Source organism: Nerophis ophidion, linkage group LG03 (assembly GCF_033978795.1).
Source record: "Nerophis ophidion isolate RoL-2023_Sa linkage group LG03, RoL_Noph_v1.0, whole genome shotgun sequence".
NCBI lineage: Eukaryota > Metazoa > Chordata > Actinopteri > Syngnathiformes > Syngnathidae > Nerophis > Nerophis ophidion.
In genome coordinates this window covers 61,406,080-61,425,367 of record NC_084613.1, presented here as the reverse complement: position 1 = coordinate 61,425,367, position 19,288 = coordinate 61,406,080, and the positions used below count along the sequence as shown (strand labels likewise).

Sequence of the window (19,288 nt, the reverse complement as noted above, 5' to 3'; positions counted from 1 at the left end):
TTGGGAATGGTTTGATTTTCTTTTGCAGACACAATAGCTCATTCTGTGTCATATCTGGATTCATACAGGAATCATTTACATTGTATCCTCTACATATCTAGCTACGTATAAATAATTTTGTCATTTTTTTCCACATACTTTTGTTAGTTGGGAGGTCTACTGTTGCTTATGTTAAAAAATTGGTTTTGAGTCTGATCTATGTCAATCAAATTAGGCCCCAATATAAAATGAAAATAATGTTGTTAATCCTACCGCCCAAAAAAAAACCAATACCTTTTTTCTGCTGAAACTACCGGCCGTTTATTTCGAAAATCCTCGAAAAAATTGTTGCACAGCAGCTAAATGAACACTTAGCTTCTAACAATCTCTGTGTACCCTTTCAATCCGGTTTCAGGGCAAATCACTCTACGGAGACAGCTCTCACAAAAATGACTAATGAACTACTGCTAACGATGGATTCTGTTACGTCATTTATGTTGCTGCTTGATCTTAGCGCTGCTTTCGATACCGACGATCATAATATTTTATTAGAGTGTATCAAAACACGTATTGGTATGTCAGCTTAGCCTTGTCTTGGTTTAAGTCTTATCTTACTGACAGGATGCAGTGCGTCTCCCATAACAATGTGACCTTGGACTATGTTAAGGTAACAGGGGGACAGGGTTCGGTTCTTGGCCCTGCACTCTTCAGCATTTACATGCTGCCGCAAGGTGACATCATACGCAAATACGGTGTTAGCTTTCACTGTTATACTGATAACACCCAACTCTACATGCCCCTAAAGCTGACCAACACGCCGGATTGTAGTCAGCTTGAGGCGTGTCTAAAGGAAATTACACAATGGATGTCCGTTAACTCTTTGCAACTCAACGCTAAGAAAACGGGAATGCTGATTATTGGTCCTGCTAGACACCAACATCTATTTAATAAAACCACTTTAACATTTGACAACCAAACATTTACACAAGGCGACTCGGTAAAGAATCTGGGTATTATCTTCGACCCAACTGTCTCGTTTGATTCACACATCAAGAGTGTTACTAAAACGGCATTTTTTCATCGCTGTAATATTGTTAAAATGTGTTCCATTTTGTCCACTAGCGATGTTGAGGTCATTATTCATGCGTTCGTTACGTCTCGTCTCGATTACTGTAACGTATTATTTTCGGGTCTCCCTATGTCTAGCATTAAAAGATTACAGCTGGTACAAAATGCGGCTGCTAGATTTTTGACAAGAACGAGAAAATGTTATCATATTACCCCAATACTGGCTCACCTGCACGGGCTTCCTGTGCACTTAAGATGTCACTTTAAGGTTTTACTACTTACGTATAAAATACTACACGGTCTAGCTCCATCCTATCTTGCTGATTGTATTGTACCGTATGTCCCGACAAGAAATCTGCGTTCAAAGAACTCCGGTATATTAGTTATTCCCAGAGCCCAAAAAAAGTCTGCTGGCTATAGAGCTTTTTCTATTCGGGCTCCAGTACTCTGTAATACCTTTCCGGTAACAGTTAGAGATGCTACCTCAGTAGAATCATTTAAAGGCCTACTGAAACCCACTACTACCGACCACGCAGTCTGATAGTTTATATATCAATGATGAAATCTTAACATTGCAACACATACGAATATGGCCGGGTTACTTTACTAAATTGTAATTTTTAATTTTGCGCTAAGTATCCTGTTGAAAACGTTGCGGTATGATGACGCGTGCCCGTGACGTCACGGATTGTAGCGGACATTTTGATCCAGCACCGATCCCAGCTATAAATCGTCTGCTTTAATCGCATAATTACACAGTATTCTGGACATCTGTGTTGCTGAATCTTTTGCAATTTGTACAATTGATAATGGAGGAGTCAAAGAAGAAAGATGTCGGTGAAAAGCGGTGTATTGCGGCCACCTTTAGCAACACAAACACAGCCGGTGTGTTTACATTCCCGAAAGCTGACGGTGAAGCATTACTATAGAACAGAGCGGTCAAGCAAATATGGTTCCCTACCACATGTCAACCGGCAGGTTTCGGTGAGAAAATGGTGGCAGTAAGTCGGCTCTTACCGTAGACATGAGCGGAGACTTTGCGTCGTTCTTCCTGCAGCTGCGGACTCTCTTGCCCCCTCCCACCGGCCGCTCCCGACCGTCGGATGCTTACACCGTGGAGGAGTGGAGAAAAAAAAATTCTCAGCCCGGTTGCCTTGTCTCGTCGAGAAACGTGGCTTCCCACGGAGACACTGGCGTCACCACACCCGTGGCCACACCCCTCCGACTTTCAGGTACGACCATATAATCTCATTGAAACACTAGTAACACAATAAGCAGATAAGGGATTTTCCAGAATTATCCTAGTAAATGTGTCTAATAACATCTGCATCGCTCCCACTGCCCTCGTCTTTTTTTTCTTTCTAGTCCTTCACTCTCACTTTCCTCATCCACGAATCTTTCATCCTCGCTCAAATTAATAAGGAAATCGTCACTTCTCAGTCCGAAATGCTCTCGCTGCTGGTGGCCATGAATCTAGACAATGTGAGGATGTGAGCAGCTCCACAACCCGTGACGTCACGCGCACATCGTCTGCTACTTCCGGTACAGGCAAGGCTTTTTTATTAGCGATCAAAAGTTGCTAACTTTATCGTCGATGTTCTATACTAAATCATTTCAGCAAAAATATGGCAATATCGCAAAATAATCAAATATGACACATAGAATGGACCTGCTATCCCCATTTAAATAAGAAAATCTCATTTCAGTATGCCTTGTAAGTCCCATCTTAAAAATCATTTGTATACTCTAGCCTTTAAATAGACCCCCTTTTAGACAAGTTGATTTGCCGTTTCCTTTCTGCTCTGCCCACCTCTCCTTTGTGGAGGGTGGGGCACAGGTTTGGTGGCCACGGATGAAGTGCTGGCTGTCCAAAGTCGGGACCCGGGGTGGACCACTCGTCCGTGCATCGGTTGGGGACGTCTCCTGCTGGCCCCACTATGGACTGGACTCTCCCTATTATGTTAGATCCACTATGGACTGGACTCTCACAATATTATATTACCCATGCGACGTCCATTGCACCGGTCGCCAAGGGTGAGGGTCCCCACATCTGCAGTCCCCTCCAAGGTTTCTCATTGTCCCATTGGGTTGAGTTTTTCCTTGCCCTGATGTGGGATCTCAGCCGAGGATGTTGTTGTGGCTTGTGCATCCCTTTGACACCCTTGTGATTTAGGGCTATCTAAGTAAACATTGATTGATGTTGTACAAAATTAATAACATTTTCAGAGAGCAATTTTCACTCATATGTAAAAAATTATATCTTTAATATCAGTATACATTGGATTGACATTGTTCATTCATGCATGGCATGCTTCAGAGAGAAAGAGAATTTGCTATCTTCCCAATGTCACTAGGTGACACATTTCAAACCAGTTCAAACCCCGGCCGAGTCATACCAAAGAGTATAAAAAATGAAACCTATTGCCTCCCTGCTTGCCACTCTGCATCAAGGGTTGGAATTGGGGGTTGAATCACCAAATGATTCCTGAGCGCAGCCCACGCTGCTGTTCACTGCTCCCCTCAACTCCAGGGGGTGGGTCAAATGCAGAGGACAAATTTCCCCACACCTAGTGTGTTTTTGACAATCATTGGGACTTTAACTTTTCTTTTACTTGTAATCATGTAAGCTACATTATGATCAATGCATTTTTTATTTTGCCATAAACAGTCAATCCAGGATTTTGCAGGTTTTTTGTGATTGTTGTGTAAAATGCCTGAATTTGCATCAGATTTTTCAGAAAGTTGCGGAAAAAGTTGCAATGTTTTAAGGATTATTTTTTGCAATAACATTGAACCAACTTGGAATTTTATAAAATTTTAATCAATGTTTTAAGTCTTGTAATCCTAACCTCAGAAAGCACAAGAAAATTTGGAACACAAATACCGTATTTATGTTTTATTCATTTTACACCACACAGAATTAAACATAGACACTGGATGGCAGTAAAAGCCCATACTAAGAGCTCATGTCAAAATACTGTGCTGCTTTAATTTAATGTAACTATTAATAGTAATATTTATTGTAATTACAGAGAGAAACTTCCCTATTGTCGTCCAGAAGTTGCAGCAATTCTCTGTGTATGTTTTACACTTGAAACATGTTTGTCCATCTTAAACATTCATTTGTTTTCCAAAACATTTACCCATGCACGTTAACAGCATATGAGAACTTTTGAGAGCGATTCATAGCCTTCAATTTTTGTTGGTAAATGAGAGATGAGAGATTATCATCACGCTTTAACATTGCTGTCATGTTAATGCTGCCTCATTGATTATTAGATCAGCATTTCAAATAAGAATCTGTTTTTTGTCTTACTGTGGAGGAATAAAAGTCACATATATATATTAATAAAAATATAAATACATGTAAACTAAGAAATGAGGACGCCAGTTTGTTGCTAAATGAAGGTTTAACACTGTAGACAGGAATAGGAAGTAAGTCTGAGCAATGCAGGAAGACAACAATCGTGCCGTTTGAGCTGTAAAGAGTTGATATATCGTTACATGTTGCTGTTCCTGCTTCGTCAACACAAGAAACAAACACGTTTTGATTAGACAGTTGATATGCACATTTGATTGTCAAAAATGATGCCGATTGTGTAGGGAGGTTGTGGGCATTGGACCAAAATAGCAAGGCCCCGCATAAGTCGCGGGGACTGGCTGAATTGGAACATTTGCAGGGACTGAATCTATACTGTAGAAGTATTCAGGTAATGTTTATTGTAGATGTATTTGACCTTGCGTTTCTCTGAGTTGCACTTTAAAATTATTTTACCCTCATTTTAAATTAAAAAAATCTAATCTCCTTCCAAAAGATGACTAATGAAAACATAAAAGGGCCAATTAGTAGTACTGTTTTAGATGTTTTGAGCTACTTAAATTATTGTTGTGTTGCAAGTACTGTATGTTAACTTTGTACCTAAATGCGAGGTGCATTATTTTGAGTTCGTAGTATCACAACCTTATATCTTTTTTTCTAACTTACATTTATGTTTCACTTTTTAAGTACCTTCATCTGTATTTTGGCTACCTTGACATTTGACTTCAGCTATGAGGAACGTGCCCGCTACTTAGAAACCATTGTGCAGCATCATCAGGAGCCAACCACCTTCGAGGATTACGCAGCTCGTGTCTACAGTCCAGCTCCTTGCACTCACCTACCTGCTGACACAGGTATGACACCAGCACATTTTATTTTATAATTTTGGATTGTACTCTGACTCTTAAGACAATCTAATTATGTAATTTTTGAGTATTTACATTTGCAAAGCCACTAAATTTCTTCAAAACAGGGCTTAAACATGTGAGCTCTATGATAGCTTTGTCATAACTGAATCTTAAATGGATATTTAGTTGTATTGTACATTGTGTGTGTGTGTGTGTGTGTGTGTGTGTGTGTGTGTGTGTGTGTGTATTATTGTTGTGCTTGTCATGCTGCTTCTCATCCTTGTGTCTTATTGTGATAATAATATTCATAACTTTAATTTGAGACTGAATAACACAAAGTATGGCTGGTGACGGCAAAAAAAATGTGTCATGATCCGTGTGTTGTTCAGCCCCAAACAATTTGTTTCAGGACACAGGCAGTCATGTTGGTTGAGGGTATGTGATTTAATGGTCATTTGGAATAAGTAATATCAAACATGATAACCCTGTATTCTGAAATAAACATTTTTCCTTTGTCAACTCCCTCGATAACAACCTATTGATCAAACTTTTTTTTCTCCCCCTTTTGTTTAATTATCGGGATTTATTCTCCCTTTGTGATTGGTTTTGCTACCTCCCCTTTTCCCTTTTGTGATTTCTTCTTTTTTCTCCCCCTGCCCCCTCTTCTTTAGATCGTATTGTCTCACTTGCCTATTGCTAAAAAGGTAAGCCCGGTCACTGAAACGTGACGTCCTGTTCTGATTGGCTCTTCCTTTACACCGTCCAGTCACGTGTACTTGTCACCTGGACATATTGTCACTCCGCCATTTTTCTTCTGTCCTTTACATACATACAGCAGATCTGCATGACTTTCTCGGTACTGAAAGAAGGAAGTGTCATTTTCAGCTAGTCTTTGAGTGAAATTTGGTACAATATCACCTATTCTATATATCTTCCTAGATAATTTAATGATACTAATTCATCTATTTCATGAGGTTTGTGCAATATCAAACTGCACTATGACGCTATAATGAAAGTGACACATCCTTAATTAACTGTTCTATTCTTTGACCTAACCACTAACTGTCATGTTTCTCTTTGTTCCTGTAAACTACAGCATCACATTTACCATGTTATACTTTGCCTCTAACCCTATGTCTGCTCCTAATGTTCTTGTTTTGACACACACTTACATGTCCCGATCACTCTCTCACCCACACACAATACAGTACAATACATTCCTCAGCTACAACATTGGGTACATCTGCGCAACCTAAAAAGACGGTCAGATTGAATCAGCGGCATTAAAAGACAATATATTTTAATTAGATTAGGTAATAATTTAAAAATATGTTTCACATTTGAGGCACATTTTATGTAGCTTAATAGGCAAATCGCATTTAAATAAAAACATGTATGCATTTTAACAATCACATTAAGAATTGTTTATCTGCATTAGGTTTCAGTGTAATGAGGTTTAAAATGGTTTTCTGTACACTACCCTGACCATTTTGTTTTGTTCTATTGTTTTTGACTTGTGTTTTTTATATTCACACTTTACATTTCTCTTTTTTCTAAATGATTTTTTTAATTTTCTGTATTTTTCTGTTCCCTTGTACCTTGCATTTTCCTCTTTTTTTCCTTATATTTATATTTCCTTAATCTTTCATTTTCCTTGTCTATTCACCCCTTCTTTCCTCTTCTTGTTCAAATTGTTTGCCTTTCTTTAATATTTTCCTCACCATTTCTGTCCCTATCTCTCTGTTTTTCCTTCTCATGTGTCCGTCCCTCCTCCTCCAGAGGAGCATAGTGTTTTGTACCTGAGGGTCCCTAAACCCATGGATAGTTTTAGATTCAGGGTGAAGGGCAAAGGTTTGAAGAAGAAGGTCCTTCATGCCAGCTGTGAATGGTATGACAGAAATTAGTGATTAATTTAAAACATAATAATGACTATTGTGTAGTGTTTTATTGTGTATTACAAAACAAGTACAAATAGTGATTGAGTGAAACAATGTAACTTAGTGTAAGCAGTGTAACTTTTGTGCACTCCTAGGGCCGAAAACGAGCATTACATGTGTTCCTTATGCAATATGACGGTTCGGTTTGAAGGTTAGTGGTCTGAAATTTCGCCAGAGAGTTTTTCACAAGTTTTTATTTTTTAAATATCATTGTGGCCGTGCGCAACCCGAGGGTCCCAGGTTCAAATCCCACCTAGTACCAACCTCGTCACGTCCGTTGTGTCCTGAGCAAGACACTTCACCCTTGCTCCTGATGGGTGCTGGTTGGCGCCTTGCATGGCAGCTCCCTCCATCAGTGTGTGAATGTGTGTGTGAATGGGTAAATGTGGAAGTAGTGTCAAAGCGCTTTTAGTACCTTGAAGGTAGAAAAGCGCTATACAAGTACAACCCATTGTTATTTTAATTTCAAAATAGGATACGAACACAAAGTATACACACTTTCTCTTAAGAACTATTAATCTACATTGACTCCCATTATAACTTCTATAATCCTTGTATATAGGCTTTTCTATAAAAATTTAATGAATCTTGCTTGAAAAACCAAAAAGATTATATTGTTTGGGTGTAATAGCATCCCTTAATCACCAGATGACACCAGAAAACCATGACCATAAGTCTAAGAGCTTTGATGAGCGTAAATGAGTTAAACTGACTTAAAACTGATGAAATGCAATAACATTTATCTGCCATAAATCATGGCAGATGTAAATAAAAGATGTGTGTGAACTCATTAAACTCAAGTAAGGCATGCCTGCTTTCTCATTTTAGCTCAGTAAGCACTGTAAAAAAATACTTGTTTGGCTACTTTATAAAAATTGATGTTGTCATGAATTATTAACCTATTCAAGGCTGTAATTACCCATCCTCAAATTTCAGAAATTTTACATATTTTGCATTTTCCTACAATAAAAAAGTGTTTTTTGACGAAAAAGCCAAAACATAATATAAACTGTACATCAGAAGATGGACTTGACGTTAAAATATTTCAAGCATTAACAGTAAAAAAAAAACAACATACATTTATTGCTGACTTATGACACCTTCATGAGCCGACCCTAAGAGTAAGTGTGTATTATAAATCTTAAGGTTGCACAAGGGTTAATATTTGAACTAAATTGCATGAAAATTAAGTTGTTGCATGCCATGTACTGTAGAGACTATTCTAATGCATTTATTCTCCGCTTACTTAAAAAAGGTACCGCACGAACATAAAGAACTTGCAGATTTTTGCCCATTTGCCAAAATAAAATCCTATTATTCAGATATAAGCCTGTAATAAACAGGGTTTTTTTCTATTCAGTCTTTTTTGCACCATATTTAACAACATTACGATGGTGTATAGCCATATTATAGCCATTCTCAAGCGAACTCAGAACCGAAATCTTAGGACCGGAGGAAAATGTATAGTATTCACATTTTGCACTGGTGGATTGTAACCAAAAAAACAACCAGGCAACTTTTAGAAAAGACACAATTAAACTAGGACGAGATGTTCATCGTCTTATCACAAGTTAAGACCATCGCAGGTCAAATTCTGCGCTAAATCACTGGTCAGTTTATTGCCCTTGTTTGACGGTCCTTATAATTTGGTTACCAGCGCAAAATGTAGATATTTGTCATATTCATCCTATGCTTTTAAGCGTTTGTTCAGAAGTATATAAATCGGGGGTGCCTAAAATGTGCCCTGTGAGCTTAATATGGCCTACTGAGTCGTTTTCGTTTGGCCCGGCAAAGGGTGGTTCCCTGAATTTAGCACATATTAACACTGACCTCTTTCAAGCTCACACAATCATTTTGCCATCTATACAGGGCCGCTTGTCCTTATAGGTAGATCATGAATTGTGCACAGGACCCCACGATCCGTTATTTTGCGTAAATAGAGGTGTGTCAATAAATGGTAGATGATAAATTAATTATACTTGCACAGAGCTTTTCTACCTTCAAGGTACTCAAAGCGCTTAGATACTATTTCCACATTCACACACTGATGGCGGTAGCTGCCATGCAAGGCGCTAACCTTGACCCATCAGAAGCAAGGGTGAAGTGTGTTGCTCAAGGACACAAGGTTGCTGGCACGGCCACTCCCGCAATCTTGCCATGCTGTGCCCCAATGACCAGGCGCTTCTTAGGAAGTTTTAGAGCCACCTTATTCAAAGCCCCTTCCTGCTCCCTCCACAACATTACTGTCCTCCTTGGCGCACAGCAGTAATACATTTGTATTGCACGGCTGACATACTAGGTTCAATTTTCTTTAATCAATTTGTGATTTTGTATTAAAAAAAAAATCATTGAACAATTCTTTACCATGACATTGTTTTAGTCCAAAATATGCATCAATTAAAATAGTACATAAATTGTTTCACACAAATATCCATCCATCATCTTCCGCTTATCCGAGGTCGGGTCGCGGGGGCAGCAGCCTAAGCAGGGAAGCCCAGACTTCCCTATCTCCAGCCACTTCGTCTAGCTCTTCCCGGGGGATCCCGAGGCGTTCCCAGGCCAGCCGGGAGACATAGTCTTTCCAACGTGTCCTGGGTCTTCCCCGTGGCCTCCTACCAGCTGGACGTGCCCTAAACACATCCCTAGGGAGGCGTTCGGGTGGCATCCTGACCAGATGCCCGAACCACCTCATCTGGCTCCTCTCGATGTGGAGGAGCAGCGGCTTTACGTTGAGCTCCTCCCGGATGGCAGAGCTTCTCACCCTATCTCTAAGGGAGAGCCCCGCCACCCGGCGGAGGAAACTCATTTCGGCCGCTTGTACCCGTGATCTTATCCTTTCGGTCATGACCCAAAGCTCATGACCATAGGTGAGGATGGGAACGTAGATCGACCGGTAAATTGAGAGCTTTGCCTTCCGGCTCAGCTCCTTCTTCACCACAACGGATCGATACAACGTCCGCATTACTGAAGACGCCGCACCGATCCGCCTGTCGATCTCACGATCCACTCTTCCCCCACTCGTGAACAAGACTCCTAGGTACTTGAACTCCTCCACTTGGGGCAGGGTCTCCTCCCCAACCCGGAGATGGCACTCCACCCTTTTCCGGGCGAGAACAATGGACTCGGACTTGGAGGTGCTGATTCTCATTCCGGTCGCTTCACACTCGGCTGCGAACCGATCCAGTGAGAGCTGAAGATCCCGGCCAGATGAAGCCATCAGGACTACATCATCTGCAAAAAGCAGAGACCTAATCCCGTGGCCACCAAACCGGAACCCCTCAACGCCTTGACTGCGCCTAGAAATTCTGTCCATAAAAGTTATGAACAGAATCGGTGACAAAGGACAGCCTTGGCGGAGTCCAACCTTCACTGGAAACGTGTCCGACTTACTGCCAGCAATGCGGACCAAGCTCTGACACTGATCATACAGGGAGCGGACTGCCACAATAAGACATTCCGATACCCCATACTCTCTGAGCACTCCCCACAGGACTTCCCGAGGGACGCGGTCGAATGCCTTCTCCAAGTCCACAAAGCACATGTAGACTGGTTGGGCAAACTCCCATGCACCCTCAAGAACCCTGCCGAGAGTATAGAGCTGGTCCACAGTTCCACGACCAGGACGAAAACCACATTGTTCCTCCTGAATCCGAGGTTCGACTATCCGGCGAAGCCTCCTCTCCAGTACACCTGAATAAACCTTAACGGGAAGGCTGAGGAGTGTGATCCCACGATAGTTGGAACACACCCTCCGGTCCCCCTTCTTAAAGAGAGGGACCACCACCCCGGTCTGCCAATCCAGAGGTACCGCCCCCGATGTCCACGCGATGCTGCAGAGTCTTGTCAACCAAGACAGCCCCACAGCATCCAGAGCCTTAAGGAACTCCGGGCGGATCTCATCCACCCCCGGGGCCTTGCCGCCGAGGAGCTTTTTAACTACCTCAGCGACCTCAGCCCCAGAAATAGGAGAGTCCACTACAGATTCCCCAGGCACCGCTTCCTCAAAGAAAGACGTGTTGGTGGGATTGAGGAGGTCTTCGAAGTATTCCCTCCACCGATCCACAACATCCGCAGTCGAAGTCAGCAGAACACCATCCGCACCATACACGGTGTTGATAGTGCACTGCTTCCCCTTCCTGAGGCGCCGTATGGTGGTCCAAAAACGCTTCGAAGCCGTCCGGAAGTCGTTTTCCATGGCTTCCCCGAACTCTTCCCATGTCAGAGTTTTTGCCTCCGCGACCGCTAAAGCTGCACACCACTTGGCCCGTCGGTACCCGTCCACTGCCTCCGGAGTCCTATGAGCCAAAAGAACCCGATAGGACTCCTTCTTCAGCTTGACGGCATCCCTCACTGCTGGTGTCCACCAACGGGTTCTGGGATTACCGCCACGACAGGCACCAACAACCTTGCGGCCACAGCTCCAATCAGCCGCCTCGACAATAGAGGTTCGGAACATGGTCCACTCGGACTCAATGTCCCGCACCTCCCTCGTGACATGTTCAAAGTTCTCCCGGAGGTGTGAATTGGAACTCTCTCTGACAGGAGACTCTGCCAGACGTTCCCAGCAGACCCTCACAATGCGCTTGGGCCTGCCAGGTCTGTCCGGCATCCTCCCCCACCATCGCAGCCAACTCACCACCAGGTGGTGATCGGTAGAAAGCTCCGCCCCTCTCTTCACCCGAGTGTCCAAAACATAAGGCCGCAGATCCGATGACACAACTACAAAGTCGATCATGGAACTGCGGCCTAGGGTGTCCTGGTGCCAAGTGCACATATGGACACCCTTATGTTTGAACATGGTGTTTGTTATCGACAAACTGTGACGAGCACAAAAGTCCAATAACAAAACACCACTCGGGTTTAGATCCGGGCGACCATTCTTCCCAATCACGCCTCTCCAGGTTTCACTGTCGTTGCCAACATGAGCGTTGAAGTCTCCCAGTAGGACAAGGGAATCACCCGGAGGAGCACTTTCCAGTACTCCCTCGAGTGTACCCAAAAAGGGTGGGTATTCTGAACTGCTGTTTGGTGCGTAAGCACAAACAACAGTCAGGACCCGTCCCCCCACCCGAAGGCGAAGGGAAGCTACCCTCTCGTCCACTGGGTTGAACTCAAACGTACAGGCTTTGAGCCGGGGGGAAACCAGAATTGCCACCCCAGCCCGTCGCCTCTCACTGCCGGCAACGCCAGAGTGGAAGAGGGTCCAGTCCCTCTCGAGAGAACTGGTTCCAGAGCCCTTGCTGTGCGTCGAGGTGAGTCCGACTATATCCAGCCGGAACTTCTCTACCTCGCGCACTAGCTCAGGCTCCTTCCCCCCCAGTGAGGTGACGTTCCACGTCCCAAGAGCTAGCTTCTGTAGCCGAGGATCGGACCGCCAAGTGCCCTGCCTTCGGCTGCCGCCCAGCTCACAATGCACCCGACCTCTATGGCCCCTCCTATGAGTGGTGAGCCCATTGGAGGGATGACCCACGTTGCCTCTTCGGGCTGTGCCCGGCCGGGCCCCATGGGAACAGGCCCGACCACCAGGCGCTCGCCATCGTGCCCCAACTCCGGGCCTGGCTCCAGAGCGGGGCCCCGGTGACCCACGTCCGGGCGAGGGAAATCTGGGTTCATTTCGTTGTAATTCCATAGAAGTCTTTGAGCTGCTCTTTGTCTGATCACTCACCTAGGACCTGTTTGTCTTGGGAGACCCTACCAGGGGGCATGAAAACCCCCAGACAACATAGCTCCTAGGATCATTGGGACACGCAAACTCCTCTACCACGGTAAGGTAGCAGCTCAGAGAAATACTTACAGTAAATACCCAAATTAGCCATCATCTACCCACATTATGTGCACTATTTAAAATATTATTTAGACTGTTTTTCTTTTACGCATACAATCGCAAGTAAAAGCCATTTTCACTTTGACCCTCAGAGGCAAAACGTTTGGGCACCCCTGGAATAAATAATCAGAAGATCCTCTCACTCTGTCGCCACCACACACAAACACACAGTCTCACACATTTGTTTTCAACCTTTGTATGCCTAGTATGTTGCACTTATTGGTACTTTAACTTTAACTTAACTATTAGTAGTGTGTCTCTCAGTAATTAAGGTATGTTTGTGTTATAGAGAGATAGAATGACTCCTGAATAAATAGTGACCTAACTTCCTTGTGGTTCCCTCATCATCACCCCTCCTCATTCCTCCATCCTCATATCCATCCTCAACCCCCCCCCCCCCCCCCGACCCCCACCCCCCCACCCCCAACCATTCCACCTCCACAGGCTCCTGCCTCGAGAGTCTTCGGTCAGAAAGTCCGGCACTTGGGGAGGCCGGGAGCGACTCGGCGTCCCCCATGTCTCCTCGAACTAGCAAGACGCGTATGTCCATGAAGCTCCGACGGTCCTCCGGATCAGCCAATAAGACTTGATGTGTCCCATTCCATACCACCTCATATTGGCTCACTCCATAAGACTATAAGCTTGAATTTAAACGAACTGCAGTAAATTCAGTGTTTAATGTTGTCAAGTTTGACTGCTCTGGGGCCACACTATATAGCCTTAAGTGGACAGAAACATATTACTCCAGAAATTATTGTAATTGTCTAGACGTGCTACTGTACTTTGAGGGAATTTACTAAACTGCAATTTTATTTCAAACGGTTCAAGCTGATGCGTTGATATTCAGCTTTGTCCAGTTAAACAAAAACATGACACCATGCAACTCCTGCCCATTGAGGACAATATGAGGCTAAAGTGTGGCACCCAGCTGGACTTATTCATTGACATCAAGCATGTCTGCTCTGTTTGCGAGGTTGTTAACACCATTAGATATCGTGTGTACACACACATATATATATACACATATATATATATATACACATGTATATATACATATATATATGTGTGCGTATATACATATATGTATGTGTATATATACTGTATATGTATGTGCGTATATATATATATATATATATATATATATATATACGTGTGTGTATATATATATATATATATATATATACGTGTGTGTATATATATATTTATATATATGTGTATGTGTGTGTGTTTGTATATATATATATATATATACATATATATATGTGTGTGTGTGTGTATATATATATACAATATATGTGTATTATATCAGGTCAACTTTTGGTCTCAGTGCACCATCATGTCTAGAAGGTTAAATATAGCGCTCTCTAATGTACATAGAATTTTTAATTAGTTTGTTTGTGTTCATAACGATAGAAAGCCTGCAGCTCTCGAGCCAAAAAAATTAAAAAATTCTGTACATTTATAGGTCAAACTGAACACAGTATATGTGCTGTAAAAATGTGGACAAGCACTGACGTTTGTTTCTTTTATTTTCCCTCTGGTCTGTTAAGTTTTGTTTTTTGTATTATTTCATTTGACTGATTCCCTTTCCGACATAAATGTCCCTTTATTTTGTCAAGTCACCGGATGCAACAAAACTACTTTCTCTTTGTTTGCACCTCAGAGTTTAAATGTATATATATTAAGATATATTAATAGCTATAGGGTGATATGCTGCTTTGTGTCGATAGCTGCCGAAACCAAACGTGGATTCAGACTACAAGATTTTATGCTCCCATATCTCTTTTATAACCAGAAAGCACTTCAATCTTGAATAAAATGCAAAATGTTGCATGGTTTAGCTCAAATACTATAGAAAACAACCTTATTCCATGGCCAAACACATGAAGTATACACAACTATTGGATTGGTTGAATTAAATCCTTTTTTGCTGACTAAACAAAAGCTAAAGTTGAAGTGCCTTCAAATGTTTTGAAAATATCTGAGGGGTTAATTGGGCATGGAACCAGGAAAGAGATGTCCAAGAACTGCTATCCACTGCTTTGGGTGTATTTGATGTTACAGTATGTTTATTTGTGTCGGCCATAGATTTTCATTATAGAGAAATTTTGTGTAAAATAATCCATGGTTCACACTCTTCTCAACGTGTTTTTAGCACAGGAGCAATCCCAACCTGCAGTCTTTAAGACAGAACCTGTTAAATGATCCTAAACCTGTAAATGCACTTTTTGGTCATTACCAGTGGCTTCAATCATTCACATCGAGGTGAGACTTTCAAGTCGCATGGAAAAAAAGACAATATCTCAAAATATATTTCAGTCTATTGTCAGGTCAAGCAAACAATACATTTATTGATTGAGAGTAATTTGAAATTATCTACTGAGAAAAAGATCACAGGTATTCTTACAAGAATTAGAGAATTTTCTCTTTTTATTTAACTTTCTGCCGACACTAGACTACGTCTTGTGTTCTTTTTTTGGCTGACTTTGACAAAATGACAAATTATTTCTGTGCTCCACGTTAGGATATTGCTGATGTATTTACTGTATGCAAGGCATGTATTGATGCGGCTCTTTCTCACTCACACACACACTCACTCCGTAAACCCTTATTGTCAATACCTGTATACCTGTTACATCTACAGCACAAACACAAAAAGCATGGATGTGTCATGATTTGTTGACAATAAATGATACGTATCATCTAATGTTGTGTTTAAAATTGCATTTAAATTAAAACACAGGATATTAGTTCCGTCTTAACATTTATTGACAATGATTAAATATCACATTGAACTTTAAGAACATAGCAAAATATACAAGTCTTTTTTGAAACACCAATACATGAGCGTCAAAAAAATGCATTATTTCTACTTTTTAAATACTCTTAATTGTGATGTTAACATGAAATGTGCCCTACTTGTATGAAAATACCCTTGAAGTCAATTGGCACATTTATTTAAAAGGCATAACGGCAAGGATGTTTTATTATTATTATTCTTGTACATGTTTATAGCAAACAATGTTAAGTGATTCTGTTTTCAGGTTGGGAACCAACTACATTTTACAGCTGAATATGTCATAATTCACAACACGGTGCCTTGTTTAATAAAAACAATACACAGCACTTATGAATAGATAAAGATTCATATAAAATGTATGTTGTTGGAGGAAATGCCCAATGCAACAAAATAATGTTAAGTATAGCAGGTAATGTACCCTTTTTTTTAGGTACGGTATTTTTTCCCTTTTCCTCTGTTTTCAGCACCTTGGACAGTACACCACAGTTTACCATGCTTGTTTCTTTTTGAGAGTAGTAAAAAGTAATTTAAAATACTGTATTTTCTGGAATTGTATATAGTATGCGCCTGCCTTGAATTACTGCCGGGTCAAACTCGCTTCCCAAAATAATTAGCGCATGCTTAGTATTAACAACGCCTGGTCAAACTCGTGACGTCATTAGTGGCACTTCCCCTGTCATCATTTTCAAAATGAAGGAGGCTGATTTCAATACCGGTATTTTGAAATCGCATAAAGGGAAGAAGGTTAAGAGCTATTCAGTTGGATTTAAGGTCCAAGCTTACATCACACTCAAATTTTTACTGCATGCCTTTGGTAAGTGCCGGAGTGAGAAGAGGTTTTAAAATAATTAGCGCATTCTTACTTTTACCGCATGCCTTTGGTAAGCGCAGGAGTGAGAAGAGGTTTTAAATTAATTAGCGTGCCGGCGGCAATTCGAGGAAATACGGTACTAGTAAAAGTGACAATACATACTGCAAAACAAGAAATAAAATATACAGATGATTGTAGTGCAGTGACAGTTGTTTTGGTGAGGAGGGACAAAACATTGGAAAAAGATGGGGAGGGAGTGGGGATACTAGGATGACAGGGGATGCAAAACAACAGTGCAATACGATTTCATAACATGGTCACTACTCCCTAGTTTCTCTTGTTATATTTTTATTTCCATTGTTGCTTTTTTTATTTCTATTGTAATATTTCTCTATTTTGTTTCCATTTAACCCCCCTTATTTACTTTTTTAAATTGATGTCAACTCTGTACACTGCTGCTGGAATTTTGATTTTCCTGAAGGAACTCTCTTGAAGGAATCAATAAAGTACTATCTATCTAGATGGCACGTACAGTAAGCAGCAGCATGTCAGTTCCTCACCGCCATGTGCATCATGACGTGCAGGTTCTCCCCTGGATGAGCCTTGCTGATGTGCCTCGTGAGCTGTGGCGAACTCAGGAACGTGGACGGACAATATTTGCACGTGAGAATCTGCTGCTCCCGGCTTCCGCCATACACATCCGCCCGGAGTCCCCCTCCCAGCAGTTCGCCGGTCACGGTGTGCCATACCCGGTGCTTGTCCCGGATGTCGGCTGACGGGAAGCGCGCGCCGCACAGCTGACACGCGCACACCTGACGGCTCTGCTGGTACGGCGAGGGAGCTCGAGCGGTCATCTCGTGCGCGGCCGCCACGTGCTTCTTCAGGTAAGCTTGCCGCCGGAACTTCTTGCCGCAGTAGCGACAGTCGTACGCCTCTTCTTCCGCCACCACCGGGGCGAACGGCGGAGGCGCGGGCGGTAGCGACGGCCCGTAAGGGTTGGCGTTCAGCATAAGGAGCCCCGGCGGTGGGCTTTCCCCCTGGTTGAACGGAGGCGACGAGTCCGGCTGCGCGGGGCTGTTTCCGTCCGCGACGCACAGCAGCTCGTTCTCTTTCCCGTCCACTTTGAACTCTTTGGCGCTCCTCTCCCCCGCCGGGTTGTTGGCTGGACGCGGTTTGTGCCAGCGGCGGTGCGAGGCCAGGTTGGCCGGACAACTGAAGACTTTGTCGCACTCGGGACAGCGGTACTCCACGCGGACGATGCGCGAGCACCGGTGCTGCGCGAGGGAGAGCGGGTCGGAGTACTCCTCCTTACACAGCTGGCAGATGAACTCTCCGAGCGGTTGACTTCCGTTCGGAGCGGCGGACTTGTGCCGGTGCTGCTTCCTCACTTCCGGGCTTTCTTTCTTGATGCGCAGACCTAAAACGGGCGAAGTCGTGACCTCGTCCTCGAAGTTAAGTTTCCGGTTCGTTTTGGGTTTCTTACACGGGTTTCCCGCCGAAGTTCTGTTGTGTCGGTTCAGTCTCTCTCCGGTCACCATGGCGGAGTCTTTACTCGCAAAAAGCCTCTCAATGGAAGCAGGAAACGGCGTGTCGGTAAATAACGGCTGACTTCTTTCGCACTCGTGCTGCTCCGGTAGTCTCGCCCCGACCGGCTTGACCGGGCTACAGGCGTCCATTAGAGGCGAGCCCTGTAGAGGTGGAGGTGGAAAGAAGCAGGAGAAGTCACACTCAGGAGTGAGAACGTCAATGTCTCTCCGGTGCTCCTCGTTGTACGGTAAATGTGCGCGCCGCCGGTCCGCCTCTGCCTCCAGAGCGGACTCCACGTTTAGGTTCCACGCCTCCGTGGAAGCCTCGCAAGACACCGGGAGTAGGGCATCCGTCCCCGGGACACACCAGACGTTCTGCGGCGTGGTCACTTCAACCTCCTCGCGGTGGTGTCCGTCCTTATTGCACGTCTCGGGTTTGGGGTTGTTTCTCAGTCGATATGACGCCGAGCTTCTACGGTTCCTCTTCACTAAGAACCCTCGCGGCATGGTGACGGGGATGCTCAACTTCTGGCACCAGGCGGACAGAAGCTCTCCGACTGTTTGGAGCTCATTTTCAAGTAGGACTCTGTGGGGGGGCTGCGGGGGGAGGGGGCTGCAGGTGTGATTGGAGCACGAGAGATGCGCGTGGGGCCGTGTTCGTCCTCTGGCCTGCGCGCGCACAGGAAAAACCTGGATATTGTCCTAACTTTTCATTGTGGATGAATGGTAATACAGAACATTTTTATCCATCCATCCATCCATTTTTTTTTTACCGCTTATTCCCTTTAGGGGTAGCGGGGGTTTCTGGCGCCTATCTCAGCTACAATCGGGCGGAAGGCGGTGTACACCCTGGACAATACGCCACCTTATCGCAGGGCAACACAGATAGACAACATTCACACTCACATTCACACACTAGGGCCAATTTATTTGGTTTGTAAATTAGAACTTTGATATTGTCCTAACTTTTTAATGTGGATGAATGGTAATATAGAAGATTTTAACTGGTTTGTAAATTAGAACTTTGATTTTGTCCTAACTTTTCATTGTGGAGGAATGGTAATATAGAACATTTCATTTGGTTTGTAAATTAGAACTTTGATAATGTCCTAACTTTTCATTGTGGATGAATGGTAATATGGAACATTTAATTTGGTTTGTAAATTAGAACTTTGA

At 43.2% G+C, this 19,288-nt stretch overlaps 2 protein-coding genes across 11 annotated transcripts in view; one reads left to right on the top strand and one right to left on the bottom strand.

Moving 5' to 3' along the window:
- The window catches only part of ralgapa1 (Ral GTPase activating protein catalytic subunit alpha 1), a 155,100-nt gene extending 139,418 nt beyond the window's left edge, over positions 1 to 15,682 (top strand). For 5 of the 10 annotated variants that reach the window (XM_061895787.1, XM_061895788.1, XM_061895794.1 and 2 more), the window contains 3 exons: positions 5,096 to 5,220; positions 6,994 to 7,102; positions 13,420 to 15,682. In XM_061895787.1, coding sequence (XP_061751771.1) covers positions 5,096 to 5,220; positions 6,994 to 7,102; positions 13,420 to 13,507 — 322 coding nt within the window. In that variant the 3' untranslated portion in view covers positions 13,508 to 15,682. Of the gene's footprint in view, positions 1 to 5,095; positions 5,221 to 5,885; positions 5,919 to 6,993; positions 7,103 to 13,419 lie in introns of those variants that run through there. The other 5 variants (XM_061895795.1, XM_061895796.1, XM_061895789.1 and 2 more) reach the window with 3 other exon arrangements.
- Positions 15,683 to 15,722: 40 nt separating this feature from the next.
- Positions 15,723 to 18,674, bottom strand: LOC133549903 (insulinoma-associated protein 2). Its single transcript, XM_061895797.1, has one exon. It carries the CDS (start codon positions 18,617 to 18,619, stop codon positions 17,135 to 17,137), a length of 1,485 nt encoding a protein of 494 aa, XP_061751781.1. The 5' UTR covers positions 18,620 to 18,674; the 3' UTR covers positions 15,723 to 17,134.
- Positions 18,675 to 19,288: the final 614 nt, after the last annotated feature.